Source organism: Arvicanthis niloticus, chromosome 1 (assembly GCF_011762505.2).
Source record: "Arvicanthis niloticus isolate mArvNil1 chromosome 1, mArvNil1.pat.X, whole genome shotgun sequence".
Lineage (NCBI taxonomy): Eukaryota > Metazoa > Chordata > Mammalia > Rodentia > Muridae > Arvicanthis > Arvicanthis niloticus.
This window is the reverse complement of record NC_047658.1, coordinates 69,104,769-69,126,508: the sequence shown is the minus strand read 5'-3', so window position 1 is coordinate 69,126,508 and position 21,740 is coordinate 69,104,769. Positions and strand designations below refer to the sequence as shown.

The 21,740-nt window shown below is 44.7% G+C and overlaps 1 protein-coding gene across 2 annotated transcripts; it reads right to left on the bottom strand.

Annotated features, from left to right (window-relative positions):
- Positions 1-5,954: 5,954 nt before the first annotated feature.
- Positions 5,955-11,193, bottom strand: LOC117696526 (olfactory receptor 2AT4). Of its 2 annotated transcripts, XM_076938760.1 has the most exons (4): positions 11,109-11,193; positions 9,495-9,643; positions 7,933-8,145; positions 5,955-7,512 (listed from the first exon to the last, which is right to left on the bottom strand). In XM_076938760.1, the coding sequence occupies exons 3-4, from the start codon at positions 7,988-7,990 to the stop codon at positions 6,518-6,520; spliced, it is 1,053 nt and encodes a 350-aa protein (XP_076794875.1). In that variant the 5' UTR covers positions 7,991-8,145; positions 9,495-9,643; positions 11,109-11,193; the 3' UTR covers positions 5,955-6,517. The 2 variants fall into 2 exon arrangements, with proteins under 2 accessions (XP_076794875.1, XP_076794877.1); XM_076938762.1 differs by lacking the exon at positions 9,495-9,643 and having other exon boundaries at positions 11,109-11,187.
- Positions 11,194-21,740: the final 10,547 nt, after the last annotated feature.

The window sequence follows — 21,740 nt, the reverse complement described above, 5'->3', positions numbered from 1 at the left end:
GAGAGGTGATTAAGACTTTGGGCAATTAAGTGCACAGGTGACAATTGAAAATACACTGTGAACAAGAAGGGCAAATCCATATCCAGACTGGGTTTTATGTCTGTAAAGACAAGCAGTGCCCCTTCCTTCATGAGGAAGGTGATTCAGCACCATCCATAGTTGACTGGCTTCCTTGAGTGCTGGCCATTCATATCCTGTGTGCAGTGCTGGCCATTCATATCCTGTGTGCAGTGCTGGCCATTCATATTCTGTGTGCAGTGCTGGCCATTCATATCCTGTGTGCAGTGTTGGCCATTCATATCCTGTGTGCTGTGCTGGCCATTCATACCCTGTGTTCAGTGCTGGCCATTCATATCCTGTGTGCAGTGCTGGCCATTCATATCCTGTGTGCAGTGCTGGCCATTCATATCCTGTGTGCAGTGCTGGCCTTTGCTGTTGGCATTTTGAGTTCTTAGCAGAAAATGAACCAGATCGGCCTTGGTAGACCTGTGTTCAGCCTCTCTCCATACTCCTGGAGCTTTTTATTCATAACTACTTTAAAAATATATATATTTCATAAAATCTCTCATTACCTCTCTTGGCCCCCCATCACTAACTCTGAACTCCTTCTTTCCCAACAAGTCCTCCTCTTACTTTCATGTCTTTCTTTCATTTGTTTTCTCTTTTGTTTTTGTGACCCACTGAGTTTAACAGGGGTTGTTTGCATGAGCATAAATGTCATTGATCTCTTGTATAAAACTGAGATGTTGGCTAAGCATCAAGCCTTTAACCCTTCAGGGCCAGGGTCATTTCATCTACTTCATGCTGCCCATTCCTGCTCATGGTGACCTTTTTCTAGCATTGGGTACCCTTTAGAAGTCACATGGATGGAGCAGGCACCCACTAGTCCCTACCTTGGAAAGCTTCCCCCACGAGAAGCCCTATATAAACCCTGCCTCCTGCTCAGTTCTTTACTACTTCTCATCTGAACAGAGGCAGCTACCCTCTTGTGTCTCTTCCAATAAATCTCTTGAATGAGGTTTGTTGTTCGGCGTGACTTTGTGGTATTCACAGCAAGGTCCCTTGAATTCATGAGATGCTGGCTAGAAAGTTAATTCCTGTGTATTAAGTAAGATGTTTAAAAGAGAAAAATAGTGAGGGGGTTTTAAGTTTCGCCAGATGAACTTTTTTTTTTTTTTACCCATAAATAGCATTGTTAAATCACATCACTTATTATCAATGAAGACAAAAGAACTGATTGGTAGCATGACAGTAATTGGCAGGGTTGCAGTATCTGCCTCTCTTCTAGGGATGGGAAAGTTCATGTGCATTGACAATTTGCTCATGAAGGTAGCTTATGTGGTTTAAACATTGTGAGCTGAGGACAAGACAGTCTGTGGCTTGTGGTGCTAACAGTGGAATGGGGAGCACATGAAGCCACAATCCATAAACCAAAGCCGACAGCAACCAGCACAGGTGTTACTTCCCTGACCTCAGCCCTACTTCAGAACTGACCATGAAAGAGGCCGGCCAATGGTTCACGTTCCCTTTCTAGCTTCCAAAACATTAAAAAGAAACTCATGGCTTTCTCTTACAGAAGTTTCACCTTGGAGAATGAGAAAGGTAAGGTTCCAATGGAGGGACTGGACCAGTACAAAGACTTCTAGGTAGGTTATTTGAAATCCAGCTCTTCCACAGATGAAGCCGGTCCTGATAAATCTCAGAAGTTTTCCAGGTATAGGACAATATACAGGTGATGATTTGTGGACCAAGCTGTGCTTACGTTAGAGATGCTGTCTTAGTAAATAGATGGAAACTTTAGTTTCAAAACCCAGCAGTCACATGGGGCATAAACACATTCACATGTATTTGCTGTTGTTACTGGGGTCTCCCCTGACAAGACAGCAATGTCTGCGGGTCGGTAAAGGGCTCAGAGAGAAACCACTCTGGAGACAGTTTCAAAGAACAGCATCTGCTTTATTGCACACGAGAAACTATTTACGTAGTGGAAGCCTACGAACCGTGATTGGTTAGCACATTACCTCGGAATGGACGCTGAGTGTTCATACTGTAAGTGGTAGAGCTGGAGGGGAAAGATTTCCCCCAATACAAATGATACAGCTCTGAGAGGAAAGGGCTTCTGGCAGTTTGGAGCCAAGGAATACCACAAAGTCACACCGCACACAACATGGCTAAAACCTTATCTACATCAGCACTAAAATAAACCTAAAGACAGGAAAGTTGCCTAAACAGAAGCTCTGTTACATAGATTTGTTTTGACATTAACCCCAAACAGAGCAACAGCATGATGTAATCCAGTGACTAACTCCATCATCCACTGAGTGTGGGCTGAGATGCAGCTCTGAGCTCCGCATATCAAACAGCATTCAGTGCTTGGGCATCAGCGTGCCGGCAGGTCTTCACCACATCTCCAGAAGAGAAGTTGCTGTGGAGATGAACTTTCCAGCCTTTCACAACAGATCATCTCTCGCCTCGTGCATTCATTAGATGATGTTGGCTCTCTGACAGTCTCTGGTGGTACCGATAACCTCCCACTACCAGCCCCATAACATGCTGGAATTCAACTCTCTGCTAAAGTTTCTTTTGTTGCTCGTTTTTTCTCTCACTAAAAGAAAAAAAAAATATCCAGGTTCTCATGAGGCAGCCCAGGCTGGTCTGGAATTCTGTTCTCCGCCTTCAAAGTGCTGGGGTTACAGGGATTGCCACAGCTCTCAGTTGCTTATATTTCCAGAGTTTTCTTTTGGAAGATGGCTACTCGTTCATTATGTCAGTGGTTTCCTCATCTTCATCTTTATCCACCTACACCACAACTTCTTCTAAAAGTATTTTTTGCTTCATTCTCCACTCCAGAGTCACCCAAGTATCCACAAGTTAAACCCATAGCATCCACAACAGGCTATTTTCATCTTCCTCATCACCACAAGACCGGCACTGGCCCACTGCTGGCTTCTTTTCCACCAGCATCAGGTGACTCCAGAAAAACAGCCAGCTGTCTGATGCCACCTTTACACTGCATGCCAAACTTTACACTGTATGTCAAACTTCACACAGAGACTTATTTGGAAAGACACAAAAGGGTACCTGCCTCAGGCAAGAAATAGCAAAGAACTGAGCAGGAGGCAGGCTTTATATAATAATGTTTCTTGGGGATAGAGATTTCCTGGGTGGGAATTCCTAGAGTGAGGATTGGTGGGATTTCAAGCCCGGAGCTTAAGTGGGCTCAGAGATTGGTGGGTTTTCAAACTCAGAAGTGAGCCTACACATACCACGGGGGTCTCTATGGTGAGGGGGCACACTAAAGTGGATGTGGAGAGCTCAGAGTCGTTCGCTGGCAGCTGCTCAGCTCAAGCTACGTCAGAATTCAGTGTTCTGACTTCTGGGAATACTCAGGGGCATGGTGTGCCATGCTTATTATTTAGAAGCATAGTATGCCAGGCAGGCGAGCTGCCAGGTCATGCCTGCATTTTCTCCTATAATTACTGTCCATTCTGAGGGGTCACCACCATAGCTCTTGTCTAGACTGTTGCTCACCCGTCCTTTCTCCCTGTTCTTTCCAATGTCCTAAATATCCTAATGAAGCCATTAGCCGTTGCTGGTAGACTATGGCATGCACCCACATCCTTTTGACTTGCTTTTCAGGGGACTAAACCTAGATGGAAAATCAAAGAGCCTCTCATGGAATCTGCCTAATGACAGCATCTGTTTTCTTTGTTGGTGCCTTTCAAGACCCTCCTGCATAAGGTTGTAATGTGGTCCTAGTTCATTTTTTAAAAGGCCTCAACATATTTCAAAGATTTGTAATTCCTTCCCTGAAGTCTACCAAGGTAGTTGATTCTAGGGATTTCACAATGAAGCCATAGCTAAGCTGGTTGAAAACTATGAAAGCCATGAGTGTGGATATCACCAGTCTGAGCTGCCTGCTCATGCAGCTTATGGCTTCTGGGTCTGCCCGAGCCTAATATGGCACACATCCTACTTGATCGTGTGATGGTTTTGTATGGGTCCCATTTTAAAGTTTGTGTGTTCAGTTTAATAACAAAATCATGAGTGATAGCTGGAGGCCTATTAGATTTGAATTTGGAATATGCCCTACTGTTGGAGACCGCACTAGCCCCAAGTTGGGGCAGCCAAAATAAATGTTGCAGCCCAGGCAAAATGTTGAGGCCCAGGCCGACCCACGTTTGGGCGGCCACTGTATCCCGGCCCAAGCTGCTGCTCCGGTCTGCAGGTCGGGTTTCAGCAAGAGCGAGGGTGAGGGCAGATTCTACCTAATTCTGATGTGTATGAATCTCTCTCTATATATATTCTCCCTAATGTCTGATTCTGTCTGTCTGCCTCTGCATTTTATATGTCTTACTTCTAAGCCACGCCTCTAAGTTACACCTTTAATCATGCCCTTAGGTCTTGTCTCTAACTCTGATCTCTATAATCTCACATACCTTTAATCTCAAGGTATCTAAACCAAGATTATCAGAGTGTGCTCAGTTGTTGTAGGCTATTGTAATTCAAATCTCATGTCAGGGTATATGGCTCAAGATGGCTGCAAAGCTGATAGCCACTTTCTGCTAAAAGTCGGCCCCCAACACCCTACAGCTTGTGTGTATTCTTCGTTCCTAACTAATGTCTGTTTGGGGAAGTTCTAGAAACTTCCTGTTTGGAGGAGATAGGTCATTGCATGTGTGTCTTTGAAGGTTGTGTCTTGTCTTGATTCTCCGTGTTTCTGCTTGGCTTCCTGTCTGCTAAGAGATGAGCAGCCTCACTTTCCTCCTTGTCCCACTGCTGTGCTCTTCTGCATAAGTGCACAGAGCAGAGTAACCATGAAGCGAGCCTTTGAAATCACGAGGAAGAGAAGTCTGCCCTTCAGGCTGTTCTCTCAGGTATTTTGACCACAGTTATAATGAAAGTGACCAATCAAATGTGGAGGTTTTTCTCTACCTACATATGACCATGTGGTTTGTAAGCCTTTGGAGTAGATTGGTGGGAGGAGTTTGAAGAGTTTGGAGATGTGCATTAGAGAAATGACAGAAAGCTAAGCTTCACGGGTGATTTCTGCTCTTTCCCTGAGCTACATCCCCAGTAACATGTCTATTCTTTGGTATGTTTTTTGATAGGATGTCTTTTGCCATGCATATTTTAAAAATCTTTAAGTGTACATGATCTATGTGCATTTTTTATGTTTCTCTGTATGGTTGCAGGCATGCCATTGCACACCCATGGAGGTCAGAGGACAATGGTCACATGTCAGGCCTCCCCTTCCACCTTGACATGGGAGCTTTTATCTGCTGTTTGTGGCCTGCACTAGGCTAGCTAGCCTGAGGAATTCTGCTGTCTCCACTTCTCATCTTGCTATAGAATCTCTGAGATTACATACGGTGTTGGGAGCGGACTCTTAGCAGAAAGCAGCTATCATCTTTGCAGCCATCTTGAGCCATATACCCTGACAAGAGACTTGTTTTTCAACAGCCTACAATAGCTGAGCACACTCTGATAAACATCTTGTTTATCCCACATATCTTGTTTTGCTATTTAGTGCCCCCAGCTGCAAGGGGCACGTGGTATCCACGCCTACAAGGCATGTGGCAAAGCATATAAATACCCAGGATTTTCTTTCAATAAATGAGACTAGAGACTTGATCAGAACCTCTGTCTTGTCTACATTCTTCGCATCTCTTCCCCTCCATCCCCACTCTCTCTCTTGCTAGACCCTGACCCATGGACCAGAGCAGCAGTTCAGGCCAGGACATAGTGGCCCCCAAGCCGGGCAGTGTGGGCCTCAACAATATGGAGGCTACCACATCTGGACTTATGTGGATTCTGGAGATGGATCCAAATTCAGGTCCTCATGATTGAATGACAAGTGCTTTACACACTGGGCCATCTCTCTAGTTTCCAATTTAAAAAATATACTTTGCTCAGCTGGAGTGTGGTGGCACATGCCTTTAATCACAGCATTCAGGAGGCAGAGGCAGAGGCAGATGGATCTCTGTGAGTTCAAGGCCACCCTGGTCTACAGAGTGAGTTCTAGGACACCTAGGGCTATTCGGTGCAGCCCTGTCTCATAAACAAACAAACAAAAACCACAGAAACAACAACAACCCCCAATACACACACATATGTATATATATACACACACATACATATATTCATATATATATATATTGCTTATACAGAATGTTTTTCTTTCTTGATTTGCAAATGTTCTTTTTCTTTAGTAAATGTTTTTGAATCATCCAGTAGTACAATTTTCAGACGAGCTTAGATTCTTATAAAAATAAAGGTTAACATTATCTCATTGCACAGAGGAAAAGCCATGAACCAAGTTACAAAGATTGAAGAAAGGCCTGTTCGATTGAGGGAATTTTTATTACGCAACATTACATTAATTAATTTGGCCATCTTTTTAGTATTTACTGAGTTTCTACTCTGAGCACTGGACCACTCTGAGTCTTTTTCTCTGAGCTAAACATAGCTAGTTGGAATCCTGAGGCAGAGTTGGCTTCACTGAGAGGTCAAACATTCACATTATGCCTTTGAGATGAACAATTTTAGTAATGGCTGCTTTGACGTCTTTGTTCCTCAGGGTGTAGATGAGAGGGTTGAGGATCGGTGTGAGAATCGAATAGACCACATTCCCCATGATGTGGAAGTCCAGGGGCAGGTCAGCCCTGTAGGCCACATAGGCTATGGCGATGGATGAGTAGTAGGTGCCCACCACCAGGAGGTGGGAGCTGCAGGTGGAGAAGGCTTTGGAACGCCCTTCCTTGGAGTTGATCCGAAGCACTGACATCAGGATTCTCACATAGGAGAGAAGCACCAGGAGGAGGGGGAGGAAGGATACCACCATGGCAATGCAGAAGCCCATGAGTGTCTGGGGACTGGTGTCAGAACAAGAGGACTGGACCAGAGCCAGGTGGTCACAGAAGCAGTGGTAGATGTAGGCGATGTCATTATATACCATCTGAGAGGTCTTTACTACTGCTGGGACAGGCAGGAGGAGGGCAGTGATCCAGGCACTGGCTGCCAGTGCAGTGTTTGTCTGTGGGGTCATGTGGACGGGGTAGTGCAGTGGGCGGCAGATAGCCACATAGCGGTCATAGGCCATGACCACCAGGATGAAGGCTTCTGAGCATGTAAAGCTTTGGAATAGATACATCTGCAATAAGCAGGCAGGGAAACTGAGGAAGCGGTCTCCCAGCAGGAGTAGGGACAGCATCTTCGGGACAGTGGTTGTGGTGAAGAGGATGTCTAGAGCTGAGAGGTTGATTAGGAAGAAGTACATGGGCTTGTGGAGGCTGGGCTCAGCCACCACAGCCACCAGGATCAGGGTGTTCCCCACCAGGATGAGCAGGTAGAACAGAAGGAAAAGAAAGAAGACAGGGAGGTAGAAGCGCTCTGGTAGGGAGGGAATGCCCACCAGGTAGAAGACAGTAGAGCCATCTACTGACCCATTGCAGGCTGTAGCCCCCATAGTGGAACAGCATCTGGGGTCTGGGTCATGGGTGGCTGGAAAATCTGAAAACCAGAAAAACAAAGAATTCTGTCAAAAATAATTCCATAATGTGTATTCTTTTTTTATTTTTTTTCATAATGTGTATTCTTAATTAATCTGAGAACAGTTATTTACAACCAACTCCAGAGGATTGATGTTAGGCTGTGGGATTGGCTCCCACCATCTGAGCTCCAGCTCTGCCAAGTATCAATTGACAGTCTACCAAACTGAATTTAGCCAACAACCCAACTCAAGAAGGCAGGTCCAGATCCCAGGCTTTCTTGTGGGAAGTCCAGAGGTAAACGGTTGGCCATTGGATCACTAACACAAAGTGCTTAGGAAAGACTCCCTCCAGACCTTATCCCAGACTCCACACTAAGTGATCCAGCTTGTTGGATCTCTGACATCAAGTTCTTCAACCTGTGCCCTACTTTTGCACTCACTCAAAGCTCCAGCACGTGGCTTTGCAGGGACAGCTTTGTCCAAGGTTCTCGGTAGCATGTTGCAGTTCACACATTCATCAGGTCTCCTTCTTTGTGCTCCTCCACCTGGGACTCTATTGACTGCGTGCAAGCTGGGTATACTGAGCTTTTGCTCTTTAGTAGGATATAGTAAGCCACGGCAGCCCAGCACCCCACTGTCACAATTAGGAAAACCTGGATAAAAGACATAAATCATCATTTCACTGAGATAGGGTCTCATGTAGGCTAGCCTGGCTTTGCATTCACCATGTAGCTGAGGCTGATCCTGAACTCCTAATCCTCCTGCCTCCACTCACCAAGTGTTGAGATTACAGACATGTGCCACCACATTCTAAAACTCAAACTAAAGAAGCAGAGCTGCAGTAAGGGTGGAAGGAATTGGTCTTGCCCAGGCTGGGGGACCTTCCAGAGTGAGTACAGTCATTGGCTTGTTTTGTTTCTCCCTCATAGTCTCCTATTTGATTTGGCAACCATCATGGGCTGGCTTGAACTAGGCAGGCGAACTTGGATATGAGAGAAAGCAGTAAGTTTTTGTCAATCAAGAGAGGCTTACAAAGTGGATTAGACAGTTAAAGCACTCTAGTTGTATAACTAGTCTTTTCATAAGTCATCTGGATTCTGGGGCTCTGCTAAGAAGCCTGGGGGGCTAAGCTTCACTAAGATCTCCCAGGAACCACTAGTACTTAAAAGGCCACGGGAGAGGGCCTGCCTCACATGTACACTGCTCTTCTCTTAACATTTCCCAAAGATTTGGAGCTGTGTGTATATGGGAAAGCAGGATATGGAGGTGGGTGGGAGGGACAACTAAGGCCCTCACCCATACCCTCCAAAATGAAGCAAATCTCCCACAGTCTGTCAGCACTGAGATGATAGATAACCATAACCCAGGAAAGGTTAGACTCTTACTGCTATTGAAGAAACCAAAAACCTGATCCCAATACCAATTAGCCTGAAGTGCTCGGCACCCAACTCTACCTGCCTAAGAGAGAAATGGGAAGTGTATCTGATGAGACATGCATGTTATCCAATGTGTCCATGCATCTACAGATATTCATGTCCATCCCACAGCAAAAGTTATTAGACATGCAAAGTTGGGAGGATATGACCAAAGGGAAATACACTAAGGCTGGAGGTGTAGACGCAAGGTAGAACATCCACTTAGCACGTACAAGGCCCTGGATTCAATGTCCAATATTGCAAGACAAAATGAAGTAAAACGTAAAAATAAATTAGTTAATTTAAAACATCTAGATCCCTAAATGAGTAAATACGGACATTAGTCTATAGAGGAAAATGTGAAATGACACATCTATTAGGAAATACCCCAGAACTAAGGTGTCCAATATTTGAAATTAAGAACTTGATGAATATAGCTCAAGTCTGATTCAGATGAACATCAAAAGTCAGCCATAGAGCCTGGACTGAGCCCGGACCTGTCCCCACCAACCCTGTGTTTTGTCTGCTTTCCCAGGGGAGTCTGGAAGCCCAGGTGAGAGATTGGATAGGATAAGGCTTTCTCTTACTTTTTCTATGTCCATGGCTGACAGTACCACCTCGTTGGCACTTCAGAGGCTGCTTGTCAGTCTCTTAAATGTGAAGTGAAGATGGCTGGTGACATGTCTTTCTGACCCTCTACTATCCGAGCACTCTTGAAAGCCCGTCTGGGATTCACCTCCACCAACCAAGCAGAAAAACAAACAGCAGAGAATTAACTCACAATGACCCAACCTGCCTATGCCTGCCACCTCATTACCTAACAATGAAGACATGCAAGCATCACTTCCCTCAAAGTCATGAAAGGTAAAAAAAAAAAAAAAAAATCACTGTGTATTGAATGGACTTGGATCAAATTAGGTCTCAAAGGACAGAAGTTCAAAGCCATCAAATCCAATTGTATCCTCTTCCCACCCCTCCTCTGCTTCATCTGTTAAACAGTGAGGCAGGTTGGTGTCGAGGCTCAAGGCCAGAAATAGAGAAGCCAGCAAACTCCTTGCAGAGACAGGTCTTGAACCCCAAATCTTCCAGTTCCCTAGTTTGGCCACCTGCAAGCCCCTCCTCTTGCCCCGTACTTCTGTGACGTTATCTCAGATGTCTCTTCCTCTAAGCTTTCCCCAGCTCTGCTTGGCTCATAAAGACCCCGTCCTTCCCTCTGTGACCAGCACATTACTAACATGGCTCTGGCTGCACCAGCCAGGAGCATTTTCAGGGTGGTTACAGAGTTGAGTGTTTCTACTGACCACTGCTCCCAGCCCTTCCCAGGAGCTGTCACTTGCAGGCGGGAGACACCATGTGGCTTCTCCTTCAGCTTGCCTCACTCTGCTGGTGATCGTGAAGCGGCAATAAAGGAGCCATCAGTGATGAAATCAATTAAATTGGTTTAGCCCACCCTTTCATCATACGGAAGGGGACACAGAATGAGGCTTGTAAATGGACTGTGATTGTCCCAAGGTCTCCAGGAAAATGGACTCTCAGTACCAGACATAGACTATCAACAGGTCTCAGTGGTCGGCCCCCTAGGGCCAGGGATAAGTCTGCAATGAGCCTGGCTGCCCTACAAGCCTGGATCACTGTGGAACCTAACAAGTGAGTCTTTTGTGCTCACCCCCAAGGCACTGGAAGTATTTGCTCCCCTAAACTGCTGTTCCCGTGGAGTGTGCTGGAGCGATGACAAGGTCTGGGAGCTGTAGCCAAAGAATAGCATGAAAATGCTTCTGAAAAAAAATGGTATTTGATACTGTACTTTAGAAAGCATTGGCCGTGTGTTATAGCATTAGATTCCTTTCGACTTTTATTCCGTAACCCAGAGGTAAGTGATGTTTTTCTGAATTACCATTCCGAAGGAATGTTGAATGCTTCTAGCTACTAAGGGTGAAGGGGCCTGGTGGGGTTTTCCCTGTTGGAATGCTCTAATAGTCCAAGAGTGAGCCAGAGAGAGGAAGAGAGGAAGGAGTCGTCCAAATATCCAGGCTGAGGCTGCACTTTGCAGACAACACCCCTACCACACGGTCCTGCCAGGGAGTGGTTATGCTTCCTCAGCAAATGAAGAGACCAAGAGTCAGAAGAGGTGAGGCCCTCACTCAAATCAACAGCTGGGGAAGCTGTTTCTGAACCAGACAGCCACAAAAATCTGAACCCACCTGACAAACTAGAGTCCTGGCTGCTGGACCAGCCTTCTGCCTTGATTGCTTTGTTTGGGTCTCTGAGCTCAGTCTTCACATCTGTAAAATAGGAGTTTAGAAAAGACCATCTCCTCTAATTCAATAAATATTTTTAAGGTGGTCTGTGCATTTTGCTGAAAAGGAGGTTTAGAGGTAGCTGGCCCAGGCCCCCTAAAGATGTATATCAAGAACCAAGAACTGTCCCAGTTTGTGTGTGTGTGTGTGTGTGTGTGTGTGTGTGTGTGTGTGTGTGTGTGTCCAGGTCCAGGTGTGGTGGCCAGAGGCCAATGTTGAATGATGCCCTCAGTCACTTTCCTCACATTTCTGAGGAAGCATCTCTCACTGAATCTGGAGCTCACTGATTCAGCTGTGCTGGCTGCCCAGGGAGCTCTGGGGATCCAGCTGTCACTCTCCTACCTTCACTCTAGCACTGGGGTTGTGGCTGAGTGCCTGAATGCTACCATGCCCTGTTTTTATGTGGCTGCTGGGCTTCTGAACCCAAGTCCTCATGTTTGTACTGCAAACACTTTACTGACAGAACCATTTCCCCAGGCCAGGTTCTGTTTTTAGGTCCCAACTGCAAGCTTGATTCTCCGGTGCCATTACACTTCACTGTAACCTGAAACTCCACACAAGCTCTCACAAGGCTGATTGTGCTGTTCCCACTCAAGAGGTAGGTGTGTGTGAGGCTCAGAATGTAAGTATATTAGCTTCCAGCTTAGACCTGGTTTCTAAAAAAAAAAAAAAAAAATTTATTTAATTTATGTACATGGGTACACTGTAGCTGGCTTCAGACTCCCCAGAAGAGGGCATTGGATCCGTTACAGATGGTTGTGAGCCACCATATGGTTGCTGGGAATTGAACTCAGGACCTCTGAAAGAGCAGTCAGTGCTTTTAACCATTGAGCCACCTCTCCAGCCCTAGACCTGGTTTCTATCTTGTCTCTACTACCTTAGCCTTCCTTTCTCTGACCTGAAGTTTCCCCACCATGACTCTGAACGTTAAAAGATGTTTCTGTTAAGTAACTCCAGGTCTCCAGTGCCATGGGCTTTGCCTCTTGGCAAGTCCCTTCTCCCAGACCTTTAGTCACCTACAGTCTCTGATTGGCCTGCCACCGAGTCTGATCCAGGGTCAGTCATACAGACCAGGAACACAGCTGATGTGACTCCAGGAACCAGGATATCCACACAGAAGGCGGGTGTCCTCAGACTGCACTATGGCCCTGCAAGTTCCCAGTGCCCTTGACCTTATCTTCCACCCTACCCTTTACCTGCTGCTTCGTCCTCTGTCCCCAGCCTTCTTACCTGTCTGATCTGGTCTATCTAGTGATCTAGAGAGGCACCGCACCTGGAGTCGATAGAAGAAGCCAGAGAGGGGTGGAGCCATGACTCATTAAGCCCTCGTCTCCTCCCTAGAGTCAGGCTCTCTGGGACTCTTCCTTCAAGCTGGCTCTTGGGACCACAGAGCTGGCAATCAGACGACAACTTTGTGGAGTAAAGTAGAAGTCCTGGCTCTGAGGTTTGCTGATAATGAAAACGGCATCATTAACAAGTCTCCTGGGTTCCAGACTCCATCGCCTGGAACAGTTACATTCTTAATTTCCCATCTCAATTACACAACCACCAGGGAAGACGTCGAGATTATCTGGCTCAAAGGAAGGAGTTGATGGTGGCTGTCTCATGGCCCAAGCCCCCAAAGATGGACAACAGAATTACAGAAGTGGAATAATGCACGCAGGAGTGAAGAGTGCCAAGGTCGGGGTTTTCTGGACCAGCAACTCAGTGGTCTGTCTTCTCTCAGCTCAGACCTGAGTCTCACTGAGCCTCCAAGTCAATTATTTCATGATGCTTCACATTGGCTTCCCCAGAACTGCAATCACGTATAGTTGTGAGCCGCCGTGTGGTGCTGGGAACTGAAGCCAGGTCCTGCAGAAGAGCATCCCATGCTCTTGACTGCTGAGCCAGCCTCCAGCATGCCCTTGCTGTAGACGAATGACGGTGGACTTGTTAAATGAAAACTCCTTTTCACAGTCCCTTCCCTGTCCTTCCTCCCAGGCATAATCACCTTTGGGCTTGTGCTCTTCCAGGGTTTTTTGAGCATTTTTGTGCCCGTTGTCTTTCCCTTTATAAATTAAATCAATTTGGGCATATCGTGTAACATGCCTTGGCTTATAGTAAGGCTTGGAAGCTTTTTTTTAAACACATATTTAAAGTTCTTATTAGTTTCTTTTTTAGTTATCATGAAACTTGACACATTATTCTTTGCTTATAATCACCCCATTACCTTCTGCTGTGCCCCCTCTCACTGGTCCCTCTCCTTTCAAATGTCCCTTCTCTGCTTCCATGACAGCTGTGGTTAAATGCGATTCAGCATGAAAGGGAAAGTGTACACACGTGAGCCATGTCTTCCCTTGTTCTTAGCTACTCTCCCCACTTACTGCTTCTCCTCTAACCAACTAACCAGGCCACTTTTACTTTCATGTCATTTATGTATGCATAGATATTTAAATTTTAATTTTTTTATATAAGAGAAGATAAACTTATTTGAGTCTGGCTTGGTTTACTTAACCTGACTAGCTCCATCTTCACCTGTCTTCCTTTGGTGGTAGTGTTGGTTTTAGGTGTTTTGTTTTTTTGAAATAGATGTCTCTCTACATTATCCTGGCTGTCGTGGAAATCACCAGGCTGGCCTCAAACTCAGAGATCCACCTGCCTTTGCTTTCCAAGTGCTGGGATTTAAGGCATGCACCACCATGGAAGCTCCATCTATTTGCCTTAAATTGTGTAATTTCATTCATAATTTATTCAGTGTGTATATATACCACGTTTTCTCATCTGCCCATATTTTAGCTTTTGTAAATAGTGCTTCTATAAGCATGGACACACAGTTGTCTCCATAGTGTGGGGTTTAGATTACTTTGGATACACAGCAGAAGCAGGCTGTATGGTGGTTTTAGTTTTAGGGTTTTTTTTTTTCCAGGAACCTGTACAAGAGGTCCTTTCCCTGTATTCTTATCTGCACTTTTTTGTTGTTTGGTTTCTTATCGTTTTGTGTGTGTGTGTGTGTGTGTGTGTGTGTGTGTGTGTGTGTGTGTGTGTGTGTTGTGCATGTGCCATGGTGTGTATTGGTTCTCTCCTCCTCCAGGTTTCAGGGATCGAGCCTGATGGCTGGGCTTGTATGGCAATCACTTTTGCAGGATGAGCCATCTTGTTGGCTTCTGGATGACGGTTCTGACAGGTGAGATGGACACTCCCCGTGCTGTTTGCTCTGCATCTCCCTGATAGCTAGGGATGTTGAACCTATTTTCATCTGTATTTCCACCTTTGAGAACTGTCTGTTTAACACATTTGTCCGTTTTCGATTGGATTATTTGGGGATATTTGATTCTTTAATCCGTTATAGATGCCAGCTTTTGACTACTGCCTTGTACAGCTGGCGGAAATCTCTTCCATTTGGAAACCTCTCTGCTCCACCAACACTTCTCTCTTCTATCATCTCATGCAGTCTCACTTGCCAGTTCTTGCTGTGACTTCTTGGTATTAGAATCTTTTTCAGAAAGTCTTTGCTTATTCCTGGACCTTGAAGCTCTTTTTCTCGTGGCTTCGGGATCTCAAGTCCTCCACTGAAACCATGGATTCTTGTTGAATTGAGTTTTGTATAGAGTGAGAGGCAGGAATCTGGTTCCATCCTTTTAGATGTGAACACCACGTTTTTCCTTCACCATTTGTTGAACAAAAAATGTTTTTTCCCATGTGTGCTTCTGGCCATCTTGTAGAAAACCAGATGGCTTCTATTCATTTGGTCTGTTAGTGTGCATCCTTTCCCTTTCTCTCTGTGTGTCTTTGCTAGTGAGGTATGTTTCTTCTAGACAACAAACAGGTCTTTTCTAGTCTGCATTTTTCAACCACAGTGTTAAGATTCTTTGCATTGAGCATTATTGCTGAGAAATATTTGCCTGGTTCCTGTAATTCTGTTGATTGTTTTATTTCCTGTGTGAGTGGAATGTTGTTTCTTCTCTTCCTCTTTGTGTTAAACCTGTGCCCCAATCATTTAGACTCTTCTCCCTCTGTCATACTTCTTTTTAAAAAATTATAATTTATTTTAAAAGACATTTATTTTAATCTTATACACACGAGAGCTTTGCCTGCATGTATATACATGTACCGCATGCATGCTTGGTGCCTGTATAGACCAGAAAAGGGCATTGGATTCCTATATGCTCTTGCACAGGCAAACACTTGTGCACTTACATGTACCACATACACTGAAAAAGCAGGAGCTGCAAACATTGCCTCACTCTGTACACATGACTCATGCCTCCATGAACAGAGTCTTGGGTTTGAGATAAATTCATGCACACAGCTTTTTGATTTGCTGTGACAAAGGTAAACAGTGAGCCTATTTCAGGAGAGTTTTAGTTACCCTCAAGTTAAAAATAATTCCACAGATTTACCAGACTGATGATTCTCTCGCTCTGTTTCTTGTTTCTCAGTCACTACCACAGAGATCCTTAGTAAGCTGTAGAAAGCCACTACTTGGCAGCACAAGAAGACCTGGAGGCTATTTGGTATGATTTACTGAAACTAGAGAAATAACACAGACTAGAAGAACCCACAAAGAGGCAGCAGTTGTAAGTAGAAAACAAATAAACAAAAACAAAGGTTATACTCCCCTTTTAAATGCTTCTTATTTTATTCTGTCTTTCATAAAATAGTAAAAACATTAGCAATAATTTTTTTTAAAAAACCAACATCTTAAGACTTACTGTTGTTAGAGTCTGACGCAGCTCAAAGGAGGCAGAATAGCCCAGAGACTGACCCCAACAGACTAGTGTTTTACTTGGGAGAGTCTAGGGGCATCAAAGGGCAAATACAGTGGGAAAGGGTGTCTGCCAAAGGGAAGGGGTTATATTTGGGATTTATATATGGGGTTTGGGAAACAGGAAGTTAATTAAGCAGCTTCAGGAAGCTACGTGCCAGTCCATTTTCTCTCCAAACAGGGCTGTTTTATCTTTAGAAACTGTCTTGCCCAGCTATCTGGATACAGGTCATAGTGAGTGACCTGCACACAATGGTGGTGATGGGGAAGGGTCTGGAGTTCCTACATAGGGCCTTGGTCACTGTCTGGAAGACTTTGCTCACAGTGTATCCTAAATACTAGTATAAAATTACGAGTTGAGATAGGATTTGTTCTATTCCTTCTAAGAATAAAACTCCTCTCATTTCTAGGAAACGGCAAGCTGCAGCTGTAACAGCGGTCATCGGAGCCTGTTTGAAACTCTTTTGAATTATTCAGTGATGGCTCCCCGTAAGTGTACATACCTCTGAAAAGCTGGTCACGCAAACCACTTCACCCGAGCAAATACCTCTGCAGCTGGAGGCAAGTCAGACCCTCTCCTACCTGCAAGGTCACTAACTCCTGGTCTAAATATGAAGCTTCCAACAAACTACGAGCCTGGTTGCCAGGGGAAGGAACTAGATTCTTAGGGCCTCGACCTAACCAGTGAGTTAGTTCCTTCTGAGAGATGGCAATAAATAAGAAGTCGGGCCTAGCTGAAGGAAGTAATCCATGGAAGCCTGTTCTTATGGCTTACCTTTGTTGTTTCCAGTAACTCTCTTCTCTTTCCCCGCCCCCTCCCTCTTTCACTGTGCTTTCTATGTCTCTGTCTCTCCCTCTCTTCTCTTCTTATTCACATTCTGCCACGAAGCTTCTATTTAAGCACAGGGAGCTAATGAGCTATGAACCAAATCCCCTGAAACCCTGAGCCAAAATAGATCATTTATCCTTTAAACTGTTTTTGTTGAGTATTTCTGTCACCACTGTGGGAGAGGTAACAAATACATCTCGTTTCCTCAGCCCTGTGCACTAAGAAGCAGACTGTGCCACACAGCATAGCATCCCTCATGTAAGCTACTACCCATGATCCACCTCCTGTTGCTGAGACAAAATACCCTGATACGAAGCAACTTAGGGGAGGAAGGGTTTGTTTTAGCTCACAGTTGTCTTCAGTCCATTGTCTTGAGGAAGTCAGAGTATCAGAAACTCAAAGCAGCTATTCATGTCTAGTCAATAGCAGAGAGAGCATGGGTGCATGTATCCATACTACAACACAGCTTGCTTTATCCACCCCTACACAATCCAGGACCCAAACTGAGGGAGCGGTGCCACCCACAGAGGGCCAGGTCTTTCGGGGTTTTTTTTTTTTTGTTGTTGTTGTTGTTGGGGTTTTTTTTGGTTTGGTTTGGTTTGGTTTTGGTTTTTTTGGTTTTTTCGAGACAGGGTTTCTCTGTATAGCCTTGGCCGTCCTGGCACTCACTCTGTAGACCAGGCTGGCCTCGAACTCAGAAATCCGCCTGCCTCTGCCTCCCAAGTGCTGGGATTAAAGGCGTGCGCCACCACTGCCCGGCGGGCCATGTCTTTCTACATCGATTAATGTGATGAAGACAATTCCCCACAGATATACCCACAGGCCAAACTGAGCTACAAGCTCTCTCACTGAGATGCTCTTCTTGGAAGAGTCTAGATTGCAGCAAGTTAACCTTAAGACCAATGAGCACAAATAGTAATAAATCCAGCCTTGTTTCAGATACTGAATAATGGTACACATTTATTATTTATTTTTATATACTCGATAGTAATGTCTCTGTTTCACTTTTTATTGTAATAGTCTTCTTTCCTTTTTTTCTTGGTTAGCCTGACTAAATGCTGATGCATCCAAATAGCCATCCCAAACTTTGTTTTCTGTTTAATTCTGTTTCAGGTATTCCTGCCTTAATTTTTATGATGTATTGATTATTGTATATTTGAGTTTAGTTTGCTCTGCCTTTTTAATTTCTTATAGTTGAAAGTCAAGTCATTTGAGTTTTTTGCCTTTAGTGTAAGCATGTCTGTCTCTGTATCCCACAAGTTTTGGCAAACTGTTCTTATTTTCATTCCTCTTAAAATTGTCTCTAATTTTCTTTGTGATTTCTTCTTTGATCCATCAATTATTTAGGACTGCTATGTCCAGTGCCCACATTTGTGGATTCAGCATCTAATGACTGTGGTCTTATTACTTTAATGATACCATCAAACCTGATGACACACACATGTGTAGTCACAGCTACTTATGAATGGAGCCAGGAGCATCATGAGTTCAAGGCAACCAAAGAGTTCTCATCACAAAAAACAACAAAGACCCACTGACAATAAAAAAACAAAAAAGAAAACACACACACATCCCAGAAAAAAACCAAAAACCCTCAGAAACAGTAAACGGGTTGTTTAAAGTATACATTTCTCAAAACCGAAAAGAGTGTTTGAAATAATGGAGTTTTCAAAGGAGAAGCAAGATTTTACTAGATAAATACCTAGGAGTATATTATGGAGGAACAAAGGAGAGAGTAAAATTAAAGTGAATCATACTATTAATGAAAAGAGAAAACACAACGTGAGAGTTTGATATTTTTATTTGCTACCGAGAACATACACTGAAGAAATTAAATCACTACAGACATTGTCCTTGTAATAAAGCAAAGCTTCATGGCTTCAAAATGACTGCATGAGTGTATTGACCAGATTTACATTATGTGGCAAAACACCTGAGCAAATCAGATTACAAGAGGAAACGTCTCTTCTTGGCTAACAGTTCCAGAGGCATTGCTAGGATGGTGTGGGAAGGCGGAGGTGGGAACTGGCTGGAGCTGTGGCTCAGCGGGCACAATGTGAAGGGCATTCCTGTCAGCCCAGGTCACTCTCTGCTGCTTGGCTTCCGTAGGTTCAGCAGCTTTCTCTGGCATGTCTGTCTCCCGCCATGATAGTCCACCACACAGTAGTCTCACTACAATGGAGCCAGCTGATCATAGATGTCTGAGTCTCACTACAATGGAGCCAGCTGATCATAGATGTCTGAAACAGTGAATTAAAATAGATCTTCCTGCCTTTAAACTGTTTCCCTTTTGCATTTATCACAGAGATGGGATGTCTGACATACAATAAATGCAGTCACATGTCACACAGTGATGTGAGATAGTCATGTTTTCCTGATGTGACTGTACCAACGGCAGCCTTCAGAAGCATCACCCTAAGAATCAAGTCTTTAATACACAGGCTTTTCAGGGACACTCAACATCTCAACTATTAAAAAAAAAAAAAAAAAAAAAAAAAAAAAAAAGCCCACTCCTGAAAGGTGGGAGGTGCAGGTAGAGAAGATTTTCAAACACCCTGGACTGGAACTGAGGTAATCACCAAGGCTGGGATTCAGACATTGGAGAGCAACACCAAGAGAGTTGGGGAGAGGGAGGACATCATGATGATGATACAGAGCACATGGGGGTCTGGAGAGTTCCTAAGGAGGAGGCCCAGGCCACAGCTAAGTAGTCACAGAAGCAGTGGTAGATGTAGGAGATGCTAACCATACTCTTGGGAATCTGTGAGAATTCCAGAGTGGGCAAACAGAGGATGAGCGTCCAGGCATGGTTTCCACTGCAGTGTTGGTTTGTGGGGTCATATGGATACCAGAGAATCACAAAGCAGTCATGAGCCATGGCCACCAGAAGGAAGGCAGAAGAAACTGTGGGCTGAATACCTCCGTGTGCAAGAAGAGGAAGTGGACCCCAAGCATGGCCCAGTGTCTTTAGAGAGCAATTTTAGCAGAGAATGCCTAGCTCTGAGAAGCTGATGATGAAGAATTCTGTGGGTGTCTTAGGGTTTCCATTGCTTCAACAAAACATCATGACTAAAAAGCAAGTTGGGTAGGAAAGGGTTTATTCGGCTTATACTTCGGATTGCTGTTCATCAACAAAGGAAGTCGGGACAGGAAAGCAAATAGGAGAGTAATCTGGAGGTAGGAGCTGATGCAGAGGCCATGGAGGGGTACTGCTTACTGGCTTGCTCTCCATGGCTTGTTCAGCCTGCTTTCTTATAGAACCCAGAACCAACAATCCAGGGATTACACCACCCACAATGGGCTAGTCCTTCTCCTATCAACTGCTAATCTTGAAAATGCCTTACAGCTGGATCTTATGGAGGCATCTTCTCAATTGAGATTCCCTCCTCTCAGATAGCTCTAGTTTGTGTGTCAGGTTGACATAAGACCAGCCAGCACAGTGGGCTTGTGAACTGGGCTCTATGAACAAGATCAAGCATCACTCACCTGGAAGAATAAGTAGATAAGAAACAAGTAGGCAGAGGATGGTGGCACTTGCCTGTAATCCCAGTACTTGGGAGGTTGAGGCAGGAGGACAGCAGGTAGGGTGGGTTAGGAGTCCTCTGGTCTGTTACAGTTCTGCTGTTGTGTGAACTCTTTCATAGCTGTGCTCAAGAACAGCTCAGTTTGTTAGGGCCAGCAGTCTCAGGGTGTCAGCCCATCACTGCTGGAATCTTTGTGCTTAAATAGAGAGACATGGTGGTGGGAGCCCAAGGCTTGAGCTCCTTACCTCCTGGAGGACAGGAAGCAAAGGTGACAGGGACAGAGGACCATGTGCAACCTCTAAGGCAGTCACTTACTTTCTCTATCTAGACCCCTCCTTCTAAAATAGTACCACTAGTCCATGACCAAGCATTGAGGAAGTGACCCTATGGTCATAGTCGTCCCATAGCCTTCCATAGTGTGTCACTGGTGGGTGTCAGCAGGTAGAACTAAGAAATCAGGACAAATCTGGAAACAAGAGCAACAGGGAACGCTTGAAGGTTTTGAGTAGAATATGCGTTAGTTTTTCCATCCACCATCATTGTTATCCCAACATTTTCTTTGTGTGTGATAGTGTGTGTGTGTGTGTGCATACATATGTGCGTGCATTCCATAGGTTAATGGTTGGTAGCTTCTGCAACTGCTCTCCACCTTAGTTTTTGAGGCTTGGTCTCTCACTGAACCTAGATCTCACCTCTTAGGCTACACTGGCTGGCCAGCAACCTTCAAAACTCCTTCTGTCTCCACCTCCCCAGTGCTGGGGTTAGAGGCACGTGCACTGCATGGCTTTTCACATGGGTGCTGGGGATCTAAACTCAGCTCCTCACATTTGCACAGAAGCACTTCTCCAAATGAGCCACTAGGAAATGTTATTGCACAATGAAGACAGTCGGGTTTATGGAAAACCTAACAGCAATAACTGACAATACTGATCCTGTTTAAAACATGGCAAAGACTGGGGCCATGGTCAGCAGCCTCAGGGGCCTAAAACTCAGTTCCATGGAGGGAAAAAATATTCCAATCAGCTTATCTCATAATGGAAAAGATGGGCTTGAAAATTAGCCACTTCCTTTGAATAATATATACATAATAATGTGGTCTTTGGGGTGGAATGATGGAAGATTTAACACTCAGGAGCTAGACTGACAACTTCAGAACAGCTTTCTAATCTGAGATCCTTTGGTTCTAAAGAAAGAAAAGTAACAGTCAAAAACCAGAGTTCAAGGTCAAAGGGCAGATAGTATCTGTCTGAGAGAAAAAGAAGCTCTGTCAATTGCTCAAATACCCACGAGAAACTCAAGTCATATCTTTAAGGGCACAGCCAGCCTTTCTGCTACTTCCTGCTGCCGTGGAGAAAGGGACATTCTGGGTGTGGCAGTGTGGACACATCCATTCTATGTATGTAGTTCCTGGCCCATCCAGTATCATAGTTCCTGAAGAG